At 44.8% G+C, this 16,783-nt stretch overlaps 1 protein-coding gene across 1 annotated transcript in view; it reads right to left on the bottom strand.

Moving 5' to 3' along the window:
• Positions 1–16,576, bottom strand: part of Hsd17b3 (hydroxysteroid 17-beta dehydrogenase 3) — a 53,030-nt gene extending 36,454 nt beyond the window's left edge. Inside the window, exons 1-2 of the mRNA XM_008855119.1 lie at positions 16,423–16,576; positions 14,345–14,391 (exon numbers count right to left, since the gene is read on the bottom strand). Of these exons, the coding sequence (XP_008853341.1) occupies positions 14,345–14,391; positions 16,423–16,576 (201 nt within the window). The remainder of the gene's footprint in view (positions 1–14,344; positions 14,392–16,422) is intronic.
• Positions 16,577–16,783: the final 207 nt, after the last annotated feature.

Raw genomic sequence — 16,783 nt, 5'->3', positions numbered from 1 at the left:
CTGTTCTTTTGTTAAAACAAAAACAAAACAACACAAAGTAATTAAAAATTTTAAACGGGTTGGAGATGTGGCTCTAGGGTTAAGAGCGTATACTACTCTTGCTGAGAACTCAAGTTTGATTCCCAGCACCACATACTGGGTAGTTCACAATGGCCTCAAACTCTAGCTTCAGTAGCTCCAGCTACCCTCTTCTGGCCTCTTCTGGCCCCTGCACTCATATGCACATCCATGCACACAGACATACCCTATACACATAAAGAAATAAAAAATCTTTTATTAAAAATGCATCTGTTGCTGGGCATGGTGACTCACGCCTTTAATCCCAGCACTTGGGAGGCAGAGGCAGGTGGATTTCTGTGAGTTCAAGGTCAGCCTGGTTTACATAGCAAGTTCCAGGCCAGCTGGTGCTACAGGGAGACCCTGTCTCAAAAAGAAAAAAAAAAAAAAATCTGTCTACAGTCATAAAGGAAACAGAAAATGCAGAACGTTTTATTGTCACACACAGTCTTTCTGTAAGAACAGGTTTCAATGTGACACTTGTCTGAAGAGGACACAGATGGCAGCTACCCAGGAGACCTTCATCCACATCACTGCCATCCTGTGCCACCTCCTTTATCCCCAAAGCCCCATCCGGGTCCCCTTAATGCTCTACGTAAAACTCCACATCTTGCTCCCTTGTGAGTCTCATAATACATGCCTTAGGATGGCTTGAAGTCTGTGCTCTTTTTCCTCTTTCCTGTTTATTGTCAGTTTACTTCAGTGACTGAAACTATCCAGTCTTCTGAGGGAAGAGTTCGTTTTGGATATACTTAAAAGAGGTTGAGAACAGCGTTTAGGAATAGCTGAACCCACCTGTGCTCAGTGGGCAGAAGTTAAACTCACAGTAAATTCCGTTATCAGAGGGCCTGATAACAAGTTCCCCCTTCTTCCTGGGCATGTGACCAGGCAGGGCCTCACAGCCTTCCCTGGGCTTGAGTCTCTGTCCGAGAGAAGGTGAGTAACCCACTCTGAAAAGCTTGATGTATCCGGGGCTGCCCTTCCCCTCTCTTCACTCAGGTCCACGTAGACTGCTTAAAGCCAATGAACTGCAGCCAGGCGCAGGAGAGGCAGGCAGAAAGGGCAGAGCCACGCTGTGCAGAAGCACCATCACCAGGAAAACGTGTGTCTTCTAAGAAGCCCTGGATGTTGAGGCCCCATGCTATCTTTGCCACATTATCAACATTTTTATCAACATATAATTAAAGCTTTTTTTTACTTTTTCTGAAGAGGGTCGTTTTTCCTTTCATTTCCAGAAGGAAACTCAAGATTTAGGCATTTTGCTCCTTTTCTGTGCTTCTGTCTGCTTGAGTTTTCTAATTTTATGCTTTGCCTGGGTTTTATCTTCAAGGGGGATTTATATGGATGGTGGGGTTTTGTGGCCTTCTTAACAGCTCTTTGAATAAAAACATATGTAAATATCATCAAACTTCCAGGAAATGCAAATTAAAACCACTTAGAGATTTTGCGGCACAACTTTAAAAATAAAATTAGGAAAAAGAATTAGCCATGGGCTGTGGCCAGCCGGGCTGTACCCTGGTGTGGTGGCCCACCCCAGTATTTCTGAGAGTCGGAATTCTTCTCTAGGGTGGCTTAAGTAATCAAGGGCTTTTGTCTCACAATTCACTTCATCAGCTTCCTGAAAAGGGCCGGGGAGGGCGTTCTGTCCATTAAAAAGAAAACAATTTGCATTTTCAGTACAAAGGGTGCTCTGGGCCTGTGGGTCTGTCCCGGGCTGAGACTTCCTTGAGAGAGTGTGTGAAGTGGTCTGGGCCAGAAGGGGCTGCGACAGCATACGCTGTCTAGGCAGCTTTGTCCCCTTTGTCTGCTGGAGCAGGACTCAGTCTTATTTCCAGAAGGTCGGGGTTGACGGGCCCCACACGCAGGTCTGCAGCCCCTTTTCAGAGAGTTAAGCCCCAGAAGCAAGGCCTCTCCCAGAATGCACCGTGTGCCTATCCTGAGGCTCAAGAGAATGAATGGGGCCTGAGTCAAGGAAGGGGCTTGTGGCCGCTAATCTACTGCCTGTGGTGGGAGCAAGGGAAAGACAGGCTCCTCTGTTTGAGGAGAATAGAATGCGGGGCTGGAATTCAGGTGCAGAGAGAGAGGAGATGCCAGGGCCTCAGAGGTGGGGCCTCTGCCCTCCCACACAGCCCTTCCCATGAGCTTTTTCCCACCTGCCTTGGTGGTACTTCACATTCCTTTAACAGAAGGCAAAGCCTCTTCTGTCGCTCTAAACATGAATACAGATTAAATTAAAAATGCAGTGTAGACTTCCGGGAGGATGGACAAGCACTTTTTCTTATTCCCGCCATCATCTGCTACTTTGAAACTCCCAAAATGTGGACAGAAGAGCACTTAGGCACCCGGGAACCCAGAACCCGGGGCACAGCGCAGGGCTGGTTTCCTGATGTGGCTGGCTTTCTTCTTTCCTTCCTTCCTTTCTTTTTCTTTTTCTAATATTTACTTATTTAGTTAGCTGAAGCAACTGACAAATCAGAAACGTAAACATGCCCTACCGGAGGGCATAAACCATAATAAACTCACATAAAAATATATTATATGGTTTGATTGCACAGGAGACCCAGAGGGAATTCGGGCAACAGGAACATACCCCCCCCCCATTCTCATCTCTTTAAAAAACCCTCCTCCTATATCATACAAGAGCAATATCCCCTGCCTCCAAACACACAGAGGGGCCTGAAACCCCTCATCTACCACCTTCTTCAGACAGGACTCCTGGTTCCCACTCACTCTCCACACAGTACCCCAATTCTGGGAGTTAAAAAGCCTAATGGAAACTTGTGCCTGGTTCAGGACCTCCAAAAAATTAGTGAGGCTATAGTTCCCACCCTCCCAGTCATCCCTAACCCCTACATTCTCCTTTCCTCCCTTCCTGATAACACCTCTTATTTTCTTATTTTTCAGGTTTTGGTTTAAAGGATGCCTTCTTTACACTACCCTTGCACCCCCTCTCTATCCCTCTCTTCGCCTTCACCTGAGGACCCCAATACGTTAAATTCCCAACAGCTAACTTGGATAGTTCTCACTTCTTTGGCCAGGCCCTGCAGAAAGACCTAACCTCCTTAGATCTCTCCCTTAGTTTCCTTCTCCGGTATGTGGATGACCTTCTTCTTGCCAGTATAACCTGCCTTAGCCCACAGCCCTCCTCAATGCACTGGGACTTAGGCTACCAAGATAAGGCACAGGTCTGCACTCCCACCATTTCATACCTAGGTCTCTCTATTCCCCCTAGGGACCGTTCCAGTCCCACTTCTGGAATTCGGGGTCTGCTCTCATATCTCTTACCCAAGACAAAAAGAGGCCTTACTAGGATTAACTTCTTCCACAGCTGGATCCCTAATTTCTCACAAACAGCTCATCCCCTCTCTGAGGCTATGGAGGGACACGTAGAAGAATCCCTTCTTTCTCCACACTCCCACCACGGGGCCACAGATCAGCTTGAGCATGCCCTCTCCCAAGCCTCAGCTCTGGCATGCCCCAACCTTCTCAAACATTTTTTTCTCTCCCTTCGTTTTCACCAAGGGCAGGCATTAGGAGTTCTCTGCCAAAAGGCAGGATACACTTATTCTCTTGTAACCTATCTGTCTAAATAGCTGAATATGGTCTCCATAGGTCGGCCCCCTGCTTGCAAGCCTTGGCTGCAGCTGCCCTAATACTGGAGGCTAACAAAATCCCACTGTATAGCTCTCTGCATGTCCTTTCTTCACATTCACTCAAAGGTCTTCTAAGTCACAGAGCTTCCCTCTCCCTGCCCCCTTCCCGAGTACAAGCACTTTTCTTCTGGATCGTAATCTCGTCCCTCTCCCCCTCTTAATCCTGCCACCCTCTTAAGAGTCTGATACTCCTTCTCCTACAGACAAATATAGTCCAGTTCACTCCTACTCTGAGGTTTTAGATTTCACCCTAAATCCTTTCTCCCACATTCACAATTATCCTTTCCCTCAGATGGCAGACTAGTTCATAGATGGTAATTCCCCAAAGAGCACCCCCTATGCAATAGGCTATGCCATTATCAAGATACAGCCCCATTCCCCCACTTCATACACTCTCATAGAGGCTAGACCCACCACCACCACCACTTCTCAGCAAGCGGTGCTCACAGCACTCACCTGAGCCCCTACTTTGGCCAAAGAAAAACGAGTTAACATTTATACTGATTCTAAATACACCTACAATATCTTACACTCCAATATTTTAATATGGAGGCAGAGACAGTTCCTACCCCAAAAGGGAACACCCATTACTAATGCTGTTCAAATCATGGAACTCTTAGAAGCAGCTTTGCGCCCAGCCTCAGCAGCCATCACTCACTGCCAAGGACACCAGAAGGACAAATAGTGCATTTCCCTGGCCTATAATATAGTCGACAGGTCGACCAAGGAGGCTGCTCTCACACACCCTGATCTCCTATATAGAAACTCAAGGGAATTCCACACTCTCATGGCATTTCACACCACTAACCCCAAATCTCCTCCTCTAACCCCAGAAATTCTAATCTATCTGCACCCAGCTAATCAGACCCCCATAAATTTTCTAAAACAATACTTTCCCATCTCTGACCTAAAGATAAAACTTTTCTTCAACAGCTCTCCCAAACCTGTGCTATCTGCTGGCATACTAATCCTCAATCTAATCTCTGACCTCTACCTTTCCCCACCCACCAGATGAGAGGACTGCTTTCTGGATCTGCTGACTGGCAGATTCACTTCACATACATGCCTCCCATAAAAAGGCATAAATATCTCTTCGTTCTGGAGGATACTTTCTTGGCTTGGGTGGAAGACTTTCCTACGTCCAACAAGAGAGCCTCTATAGTGGCTCACCTCCTCCTTTATGAAATCATCCCCAACTTTGGAGGGACTCCATACTTGCAGTCAGTCTGACAATGGCCCTGAATTCACCTCAGCTTTCACTCAACACCTGGTCTCTTTCCTTAACACTCCTTGGAGGTTCCACATTCCTTACCACCCACAGTCCTCTGGACAGGTGAAAGGACCAACTGCACTCTCAGAGAATCTCTGACCAAACTCACCTTAGAATGAAAATTAGACTGTGTAGAGCTTCTTCCATTAGCTCTTATAAAAATTCGCTCTCACTGGGCAAGGTAGAACAAATCTTTAATCCCAGCACCTGGGAGGCATAGATAGGTGGATCTCTACGAGTTTGAGGCCAGCCTGGTCTACATAGTGAGTTCCAGCCAACTGGGGCTACTGGGAAACTCTGTCTCAAAAAGACAATAAAAAAAATTTCACTCTCTTCCCCAAAAACCTACCCACCACACACCACAGTCCCTTTGAAATTATGTACAGTAGACCCATTCTTCTCCAGGTATACAACTCACAAACTCCCCTTTGCCTTCTCAACTAGCATCTCACGTTCTCTCTTTTCTCAGGCATCAATTATGGAAGAGAGCACACCTGCTCTCCCTGGCCCCTTGTCCCAATACAGAGGAACCCACTTCCTTACAAACAGGTGACCAGGTTTTCCTAACAGAAACCCAACACCCTTGCCTGACTCCTAAATGAATAAGCCCCTATAAAGTCATTCTTTTAACTCCTACTGCAGCTAAACTAGAGAAATTTCCCTACTGGATCCACCTTTCCTGTCTTAAAAAAAAAAAAAAAAATCGTCTTTTCATATAGCTCAACCCCCACTGGTCCTACCTCTGTTAAACTAACCAAACTTCCTTCTACTCCTGAACAACCAGATGTAAATGACACTGATACTCACTCTCTTCCACTCTTTCCTGAAGGAACTCCTGAATGGCCTCCGGTTGATGCCGGGACTGGTAGCCAGCTAGCACACCCTCATAGATGCCATCAAGGAACTGTGGCTGCAGGGAACCTTCATCCCATATACCCCAGACCTGATCCAGTTCTCTTTGTGCCTGTATCTTCTCCTTTTCCCTCCAGTAATGTTCTGTAATCCCTGTCAAGTTCTTATTTCTGAACTATTTCATTGCTTTTCTTCTCCTGGTAGACCTATTACCTATGACCCCCAATGACTGGAGTTGGAGAAAAAAGCTTCTCTTGCCTCTATTTTATCTGACTATTGTTATAATACTCGGGGTCATCTGGTGCCACCCTTTCTTCAGAGCTTCCTCCAAATTGTAAAATGCTTCTCCTCTTTCTCTCAGTCCTAACTGCAGCATCGGGACTCAATGAACCCCAAAATGAGGCTAACCCCAACTCAGGATTCCAATGGCACCTCACTCTGTTCAGAAACAATAGTAATGGAGATTGGGGGTGGGATGAAAACTTGAACTCTATTCTTGACAAAACCTCCTGGAACCCAGACCTCAAGTGCTCCATTTCCTTCAGATGACATTATCATTTCCACTACAGAGAACATAAAAGAGGATTATGGATCCAAGAAACCAAACTCTCCTGTGATTATGATGCTGCAACCAGATCTAATTTTGTAATGTATGACAGGGTCCCAGAGGTGGGGGAATCTAGCTGTGGAAGCGCTTATTGGTCCTTTGTAAAAAGATGGTCCTGTGTAAATATTGCAACCCCTGGGGCCTGAACAGGATCCCCATCCTTCCATAAACTAATCACCTTGGCTAGATGCTCAAGGGATGATCTCCATGGTATAGTATGGAAAATAACAATTACGGACCCTAACCTATGGAGAGAATGAATTTTCAGTCTTGGAGGGTGGAATGGGATAGATACAAACTTAGCCTTTCTCCAAAGAGTCACAGAGGTCTTAGAAGTTACCCCCAGAACCCAAAAATCATCCCCATAAACCCCTGAGGGGACCACCCCCTCATCCTGCAGCCTCTCCCTCATGGCCCCCCACAATGCCCAAACAGGCCAACCCAGCCCCCCTCCCTGACAAAGGGACAGTTACAGCCCTTCCCTTAACAAGCCCAATACTACCTCTCAGCCACAGCCAATTTGCTCTGCTCCTCTCTCTCATCTCCCAGATCCTGATCGCTACTCAAACACTCCTCCTTTTACTCCTCCACCTTTTGATCCCAATGGCCCATAGTCCAAATGCTTACTCTCATTAATGGCAGCCATGCTATGCTTTCACAGATTCGACCTGACTTGGGAAAAGATTGCTGGATCGGCTTGTGAGAAAGCCAAATGTCCCATTGGGGAGTGGGTTTGTCTAATGTCTCTCTGACTAACACTTCATCATCAGGAACTTGCCTCCAGGGCCTCCAATGCAGACTTTGGGAAAAGCAGACTGTGATGGCCCCAGTCCCTGTGCACTCAACTAGTCACAAATGCAAGAGCCCCCAATGGCACCTACCTCTCCTGCCCTTCAGGTATCTTCTCCTGTTACCCTCAACCAGGTCTCAATGAGACCTGGTGTACCTGGTACCTGATCTCGTAGTTATTCCAAGAAAAGAAATGAGAATCCAGCCCACCAACACCAGAGTCAAAAGAAAACCCGTGGTGCTCCCTCTCCTATTGGAAATGACAATGGTGGGATCCAAGTTCTTGGCGGGGGTGGTGGCTATTGGTCTCCAACAAATGCAACATAGTCAACTCACCCAACAGGTGGCAATAGACCTGGCCCAAGTACAGGATAACATTGACAAGCTCCAAACTCAGCTAGACTCTCTGGCTGCCGTGGTGTTGCAAAACAGAAGAGGATTAGACCTTATCACTACAGAAAAGAGGGAGATCTGTGCTATGTTGGGGGGCAAATGTTGCTTCTGCACTAACCCATCAGGTGTCGTGAGAGAAAATGGCAGACAATTATGAGAGAGAATACAGTCCAGAGCCTATTACTGTCTATTACTCATCGGGATGGACAGGCTTCTGGAGCTCCTGGAGGTCTTGGCTAACACCACTTATTGGACCCATCATTACGATTGCCCTAGCCCTCATTTTCAGACCTTGCATGTTAAAATTCCTCTCTAATCGGTTACAGCAAAAATGTAAGCCCTCATCTCCTCAACTATCACCCAAGTCTTCCTAATCGAAGAATACCAGCCCCTCAGAATCCTGAAAACAGATGAGTACGAGGAGCAAAGATATGAGCTCGAGGAACCAAAATGCCAATCCCCGTAAACTCAAAAGACCCTGAAACACCTCATTTCCCCCCTTTATGATGACTTTCCTCAGCTTGAAGCAGACTCAACACTCCTGTTCCCCAATTCTTTATGCTTTTAGGGTCTGGAATGATAGAATGCCCCAGCTGCCACTGAAACTGCTGCTGACCTTATCTGCCTCTGAGACTGCTTCTAACCTTATCAATCAATCACATCTGGATCAACCACTCCCAGAACTCAGGGGGAACTGTTTGAGATAGACTGTGACTCAAGATAGTCTGTCCTGCTTGGGCAAGCAGGTCCAGGAGTATGAGACACGTAGACTCTGCAGCTGCATCCATTTCCTCATTCCCTAGCCACTATATGGTCTCTAACTGTCCCCATTCACAGTACTGTTGCTTCTACCCCATGAGAAGGCTGCTGTCACTCACTGTGTTTGAATAAATACAGTCTTGTTCTGTTGAAGGTCTGGCACTGGTCTGTTTTCCTGGCTCCACTTCCCTTCCCACTCTCTAAATTCTAACACATATACCCCCACACACACACACATACGCACACGCACACACATATTTAGGCAATAACTGCTCTACTCCAAGAAAATGCCTTAGGAAAAACCTATGGCCCCAGCCAGCAGCTGAGTGGAAGACAAGACTTCTACCTCTGATGTGACAAGTAGCCCTTACCCAGCTTCCCCCCCAACAGTAGCAAAGAGACCCTTGGTAAAGGCCAAGTAGAAAGCCTGGGTCTCTTCCTTACCCAGTAGGAACAAGTAAGGACCTTCTCGCCCCCTGGTGAATTAATGTTAGTATAGATCAGTCCAAACTGTTTTAATAAAATCCAGAGTCTGATAACATCAAACCAGAAATAGCCAGGACCCAATAAAAAAATTCACTCATCATACACAGTGGCAGGAAAATCTTGGCTTCAAAGAGAAAAAGATAATCATTTAATGCCACAATTTTAGAATTGTCTGACAAGACTTTAAAGGATAAAAATGTCTCAACAAGGGGAATGGAGAGGTGGCTCAGCAGGTAAGTGTGCTTGTTGCTCTTCCAGAGGAACCAGGGTTCGGTTCTAGCACTCATGTCAAGCAACACACAACTGCCTGTACCTTCAGCTCCAGGGATCCAACAGATCCAACACCCTCTTCGGGACTACAGGGTCACCTGCACTCATGTGGCATAAACACACACACACACACACACACACACACACACACCACTACCACCACCACCACCAACAACAACAACAACAAGCAGAGTGTGGAAACAAGTGTCTAGAAAGGAAACACAATTTACACATCCAATACAAATAGCAGCTAAACTTTAAAGCCTTCTCCATGCAAATTGTTCTGCCTTCCTCATCATGTTTAACCCGTCAGAGAAGCCCACCACCTCCGACTGATGATATAGAAGTCCAGCCAGTGATTGTCAGAGACAAGCTTTGAACACCTGCACATCTGGCCTGTTCCCAGGCATAGGCTCCTGACCATCCCAGACTGAACGACTTTCCCTGGAGCAGCAGTCAGCAAGATAGAAAAATGGAACAAAATCCTACATGGAGGAGCGGTCGAGGGCCCAGGAAAAGTATTCAATTACCCTTAAAAAGAACACAAAGAAGAAAAAGATTCTACAGAACAGGGCAAGAATTAGTCAAGAATGGAACAGGCTGTCAGGACATGAGGCAGATGGACGGGTTCTGGTGCTGGCCAAAGTCGATAGATTCTTTCAGGGTCTGACACCCCTACCCCATCCTGAACTCCTGACTCCTGACTCTCGTTTTGTGAAGTGGTGAAGAAATGAACAGCTAAGGACATCTTCTTTCTATCTAGGATCTCACTTAAGAAAAGTACTAAAGAAAAGTATGTGAGTCTTGCGGAGGAGACCACATGTAGGTCAGGTCAACACAAATTCAAGGAAATCTGGGAAATCAGAAAGAGCCCAAGAAACTCAGCAAGCCACAGAACTTAGAGGTATGGCCCCAGACATTTTGGTAGGCAATTTCAGACTTTCCAGAAGCTGGTCTAAAGTAGGAAATCATTATATAAAAGGTGATTAAATGTGTAAGTCAGTTGTTTGTCTCTGTGACAAAATACCTGAGATAAACAATTTATTCTTTTTGTTTTTGTTTTTGGTATTTTTGAGACAAGGTCTCCCTGTAGCCCCAGCTGGCCTGGAACTCACTATGTAATGATCTACCTGCCTCTGCCTCCCAAGTGCTAGGATTAAAGGCATGTGTCACAGCCTGGCTTGAGATAAACAATTTAAAATGTTGAAAGGTTTACTTTGGCTCAAGGCTACAGAGGTTTCAGTCCATGGTCAGCTGGCCCCATTGCTTTGGGCCTGTGGTGAGAAAGTTCAGCAGCAGAAAGCTGCTCAACTCTTACAGCTGGGACTCATGGACACATCCCCAGTAGCCTACTTCCCTTCCAGGCCCACCTCCTTAATGTTCCACTGCCTAAAGTTTCCACAGCCTCCCAGCAGTACCAGAGGTTGGGAACATGCCTTGGACTTCCAACTATAGCAGTGAGAGCGCTTTCCTTCTGGATAAAAAAATAATAATTACATTTATTCAGTGTGTGTGTGTGTGTGTATATGTGTGTGTGTGTGTGTGTGTGTGTGTGTATATACACATGACACAGTGCACATGTGGAGGTCAGAGGGACATCCTGCTGGAGTCAGGTCTCTCCTTCTACCATGTATGACCAGAGAATTGAACTCAAGTTATCAGGCTTGGCAGCAAGTACCTTTGCCCACTGAGCCATCTCACCAGACCTTTCCTTCAGATTTTTGATGACACTGCTTTGGAAAGTGGTCGTTGAGTGTTCTTTCTATTCTTCACACTCAAATGTGACCAGTCAAGTGTCAGCCACTGCTGCTTATGAGGAAGTCGTATATGAATTAGGTTAAGAACAAAGAATAACACGTTACCTTAAAAGAAACAAACCTGTGACAGAAGATCAGGGCCACAAGTTTTCAACACTGGGTGGAAGTTGGACCCAGATGCATTGAGCCATCACCAGGAGCTTTTTAAGATGGTGCGCATGAGATTTGTCACACCAAAGAGTCTACCAAGTGTCTTCAAGACACCCTGAGCTGTTCTCTTACACAATGTGGCTTTATTCTGACACACCTTTGGGATGAAAAGATACAGCTACCATTCATTCTATGATTGAATACAGTCTTCACAGGCACTGAACATCTGTGTGGCCTCAAAATTTACATATTAAAATTCTAAGCCTTACTATGATGACAGCCAAAGGTCATCCGCCCATGAGGGTGGAGCCATCACTGGTTTATGCCCTTGGAAGAAGAGGCACAGACAGCTTGTTTTCTGAGGGGCACGGAGAAGTCTGCTGTCAGGAAGTCAGAGGAGAGCACTCTTGATACTCTTCAAGCCTCCAGAACCATGAGGAATGAACTGTTTAATGCAGTTTATAGTAACACTTGTAAAGCAACTGGGCCTGGGTAGCAATTCAGAAGTTACTGTCAATCTCCACAACCCACAGAGACTACAAGAGTCTTTGCTAAGTCCATACCCTCCTGCCCACCATGTCCACTACAAGAAAATACTTTTCAAAGACGCCAGAGGTGAGGGAGAAGTTTGTTTAATGCACATGTGTATTTCCAGTTTTATAGAGAATGAAGAAAAAAATAGAAAGCTAACCTAAAATTTCCAACGAGAAAAATGGCAGAATCACAGTCCTTCCATTTGATAGATTATGCTACCATTTAAAAATAATATTTGGGGTCAGCGAGATGGCTCAGTGAGTAAAGGTGCTTGCCACCAAGGCTGACACCCTGAGTTCAATCCCTGGGCACCACATGGTAGAGGAAGATAATGGACTTTGAAGTTGTCCTCTGACTTCCATACACATGCACTGTGGCATGTGCCTACACATGTGTGCACACACGAAGTAAATAAATGTGAAAAATCAAAAAATACATAAATTTTAAAGTGATATTTTTAAATATTTTATTATTATTGTTTATTTTATATGTATTTCTCACATGTATGTAAGTGCACCCATGTCATGCAGTTCCCTCAGAGGTCAGAAGAGGTTGTCAGCCCCACTGGAACTGAAGTTACAGACGGTTGTTAGTCACCACGTGAGGGCTGGGACTAACCCTGGGTCCCCTGGAAGAGCAACCAGTGCTCTTAACCTCTGAGCAATTCCTCCAGCTCTGTAAAGTAATATTTTTGATATAAGAAAGTGCTAATGACTAAATGTAACATTAAAAAATAATGATGTGGGGCTGGAGAGACGGCTCAGTGGTTAAGAACACTCACTGGCTGCTTTTGCAGAGAACGCAGATTCGATTTCCAGCACCCACAGGGCAGCTAACAACCATCATTAACTCCAGTTCCAGGGGGTCTGATGTCCTCTTCTGACCTTTGTAGGCATTGTACGACATGGGAGTACTTACATGCATGCAGGCAATACACTTATACACATAAAATATTTTAATAATAGGGGCTGGAGAGATGGCTCAGCGGTTTAGAACACTGACTATTCTTGCAGAAGACCCAGGTTCAAATCCCAGCACCCACATGGCAGCTAACAACTGTCCATAACTCCAGTTCCAGGAGATCCGACAGCCTCTTCTGTTCTCCACGAGCACTGAACAACATGGGTGCACTTATATATATGCAAGCAATACACATATACACATAAAATAAAAATAATAAAAATAAATTTTTTTTAATATTTTAAAAATAATGGTGTAAGTAATGTGGGGTTTGAGGCAAATTTGGGGGAAATTTACAGGTTTGGATTTCTTTCTGTTCAGAAATACAAGATTTCTCCCTTATTTAGCAGAAATTGTGCTTCTCAATGGAATTTTATGATTTTCTTTATAAAGTCCCGCACACTTTGGGAGGGTAGGTGTAGTATATGAGTGTTTGAGTGTGTGTGAGCACACATATGTGTACTGATTAGCACACACGTGTGTACATGAAGGCCCAAAGTTGATGTCAGGTGTCTTCCTCAATCACTTTCCACTTTATCTATTGAGGCAGCATCTCTTAACAAACCCAGAGCTCACTGATTGGTTAGTCTAGGTAGCCAGCTTGCCTAGGGCATCATCCATTCTGCCTCCTAAGTGCTGGGATTGCAGAAGGAGTCCATGCCTGCCCAGTGTTAACATGAGTGTTGGGAATCCTGGTCCTCACACTTGAGCCATACGTGCTTTATCCATGCATCTCCCAGCAGCCATTTTATACTGCTGGCTTCTTGTGTTGTTTTCCTACTGTGAATGGAAATGTGAGTAGATCTCACTGTGTAGACCATGCCAGCCTCACTCTCACAATGGATCTGCCTGCCTCTGCCTCCCAAGTGCGTGGATCAAGGTGTGCATTACCATACCTGGCTCTGTATTTTTAAGTCTATTTGGCTTTGGGTCAGTTCTCTCTTTCCACTATGTGGGTCTTTAAGCTCAAACTCAAGTCATCAGACTTAGTGGCAAGCACCTTTACCTGCTGAGCTATCCCTCTGGCCTGGATCCATTTTACATAATAGGTTTTATAAAACCCATCAACCTTTTTGAAACAAAAGCCATAGATGACACATTTTGCCCACGCAATTTTTGAATCAGCACATTCTCTATTTGTATAGAATAAATAAAAGAGAAATATTTATAATTTTGGAATTATATTTAAATATCAACACACTATGACACAATTATACCCAGAAAACATCAATGCCTCCATAAACTTCTAAGATAATTGCTAGGTTGAGGTACAGCAACCTTGAGTACACTGTACTTTGTAAAGAAAATATCTAGGGGCTGGAGAGAGGGCTCAGCAGAAAGGAGGGCTTGCTGCTCTTCCAGAAGACACAAGTTCAGTTCCCAGAACCCATATTCGCGACTACCAGTAACTTCAGTTCTAGGGACTCTTCTGACTTCTGTGGGCATCCTTTACACACACATTCATAAGGTATACACACACAGGCTCACACACATACACATGCAATAAAAATAAATCTTTTTTAGATGTGTAATATATGAGACTTTTTTAAGTCTGTTTTTCCACTGAAGATAATTTTTTTCTTATATGAATGTTTGTGATTTTTCTATTCAGGGACATGATAAGTGGGGTGAACTTCCTAGGACAAGGGAGGGGACCCTTGCTGAAAGGACAAATTCAGAGCCTCGGTGTGGTATAGTTCCAGATTCTTGGAAGGCAGAGGCGGGAATCTACTCAGAGCCAGCCAGGGCTACATGGCAAGACCTAGTCTCCAAAACCTAAACCAACCGAAAAAAGAAACCACCTTACCTCAAAGGAGTATGCTTTCCCAATTCCATCTCCCGCTCCAGTGATCACTGAGAAACAGGAACAGTCTTTAAGCCACAGAACTCATCTTCAAGCATCTGCTTTGCTCACCAGCTATACTTGCCTGCAAGTCTAGGAATTCTCATATTACAAAACCACATTACTCCATTCCAAAGTTTTCTCCCCTTGGTTACTTCTCACAGAACACGCAAAATGAAGTGTTTTCCTGTTTTGTTTTTAAGGGGAAGGGGTTCTCCGTGGGTCTTTTAAAAGGATCAGTGAGAGATTAGAAAATACACTCTGAAATACAACAAAGCATTCAGCCAAGAAACATTGTCTTAAGACTTTGGGAAGAGCAAGCCTTAGCATCTCAAGGGCAAGCATGTTCCCTGTTATTGCTCCGTCCCTACCGGGTGCTCACCCCAAGAATATCTCAAGGTTCCTTCTGGAATGAAGTCTGTCCCCTCCCCTCCTCCACCTCAGTGCCTGTGGAAGATAGGGACGTAGCAAAGAGAAGGACACAGGGATGTGTGAAGGGGATGCAGCAACCTGAAGGACCTTGGAAATTAATCCTTGATACCGCTATCAACAACCAAAGCCCTCATGGGCTTTCTGGACCTTCATGCCTGAAATCAGGCAAAGAGTGCCACAATTTCTAATTTCACAATTCAGTACACACATACTTGCAACTGACCTTGGCCCCAACAACTAAAGGACATGCTTTTTAAAAAAATTTTTATTTATTATTTTTATTGTATGTGTATGCGTGTATTGCCTGCATGTAGGTAAGTGCACCCGTGTCGTGCAATGCCCGCAGAGGTCAGAAGAGGCTGTCGGATCCCCTGGGACTGGAGTTATTGACAGCTGTTAGCTACCACGTGGGTGCTGGGATTCGAATCCTGGTCTTCTGCAAGAGCAACCAGTATTCTTAATGGCTGAGCCATCTCTCCAGCCCCAGGACATGCTTTTTTAAAAATGTTAACAAAAGAGCCATTTAGTTTACTCGCATGGAGTTCAAGGTAGTCTCTGGGGATTTTAAATGTTCAGCCCCTTGTCACTGGGTTTCTTCTTGTCCTCTTCTTGAATCCATCTTCCCTGGTGTCTGCCTATGCCTGAAGGCATTGCACTCTTGCTCATATTGTTATTCAATCTTGACCCCAAACAGGCTAAGATTATGTTTTTCACTTTGAAGCCACTGAGTCTCTGGCTCCATTTTAATTTCTTTTGTGAGGAGTTTTTTCAGGATCTAAGTGGGCAATGGCTGTGCAGAGGCTCAGATGCACCTAGCTCATGGGCATTTGAGTTTGTACAGAGCAGGGTATTTGGATTCAGAACCCACAGAGGCCCAGGTGGTTTAGCAAGTTTACTGGAAATAGCACACCCACACATGTGCATAAGCACACACATACACATAAACACACAAATACACATACTCATGTATGCAAATGTGCACACATGCACATTCAAATACATATACATGCACACATGAGCCTATTTGTGCATATACATGTACTTACATGCCCATACATGCATGCACACATGCACAAGCACATATACATATGTGCATATGTATTTGCACACACTGGAAATGTAAGAACATCAGTTAGAAATCTATAGATCATCCTAAACAATTTCTCATATGGTCATTTAAAAAACTTTTCCATAACAAAGTTTGCAAGTTGCCAAGCTTAGTGAATAATGGCACAGAATGTCCCATCGGATTTTAAATAAATTAACATTTGGATTTCAAATTTTTTGAAGCACCCTTTAACAAAATGGAAGTACACCAGCCCAGAATTTAGAAATCTGGAGATGAGGACACAAGTATTTCTGCCTTATTTATCATTTGTATAATCAGAAAACCCCAAAAGAAGAAAATCTAGTGAAATTCAGCAGACCGGCACATGGGTGAGGGCTGAGGGCTGAGGGCTTTCTTCCCTCCTTATTCTTATTTTACTTTTCAGAAAAGTCTAGTTTCACAATTCTAATTTGTAAGTTTTCTAGCCCCACCAATTAAATTTGATTCAAAGTCCCAAAGGGATTTTGAGCAATCAGATGAACAAAACAAAGATCCCTCTTACCTGCCCATTGTCCCATCGATTTCAAGAAAGACCTTGGCAAAACCTTCCAGGATCTCAATAGAAGGTATCTGGAGAACCTCACACACTTTGCTAGGCAAACCAAGCACACCAGCAACCCCACAGAAACGAAGAGCAGCTCCAGAGCCTCCCCCATGGCGGCCCTGCAGAGATGCTGCCCCTACCTGGCCCTTGCCCTGTGTGCCTCCCAGGGCAGGCCACTTGGGGACCTGCCAGATCGCCTTCCAGAAGGCACGGAATGTGTTCCATTTATCCGGGAGCCTTTAGATTAGAGTAACTTCTTTACACAATCTTGTGATTCATAGGCTTTTGAATGAAGTATTCTCCTTAATATCTTTCATAG

The sequence above is a fragment of the Nannospalax galili genome, unplaced genomic scaffold (assembly GCF_000622305.1).
Source record: "Nannospalax galili isolate Female #2095 unplaced genomic scaffold, S.galili_v1.0 scaffold467, whole genome shotgun sequence".
In the NCBI taxonomy this organism is placed as follows: Eukaryota; Metazoa; Chordata; class Mammalia; order Rodentia; family Spalacidae; genus Nannospalax; species Nannospalax galili.
This window is presented reverse-complemented; position numbering and strand designations above follow the sequence as displayed.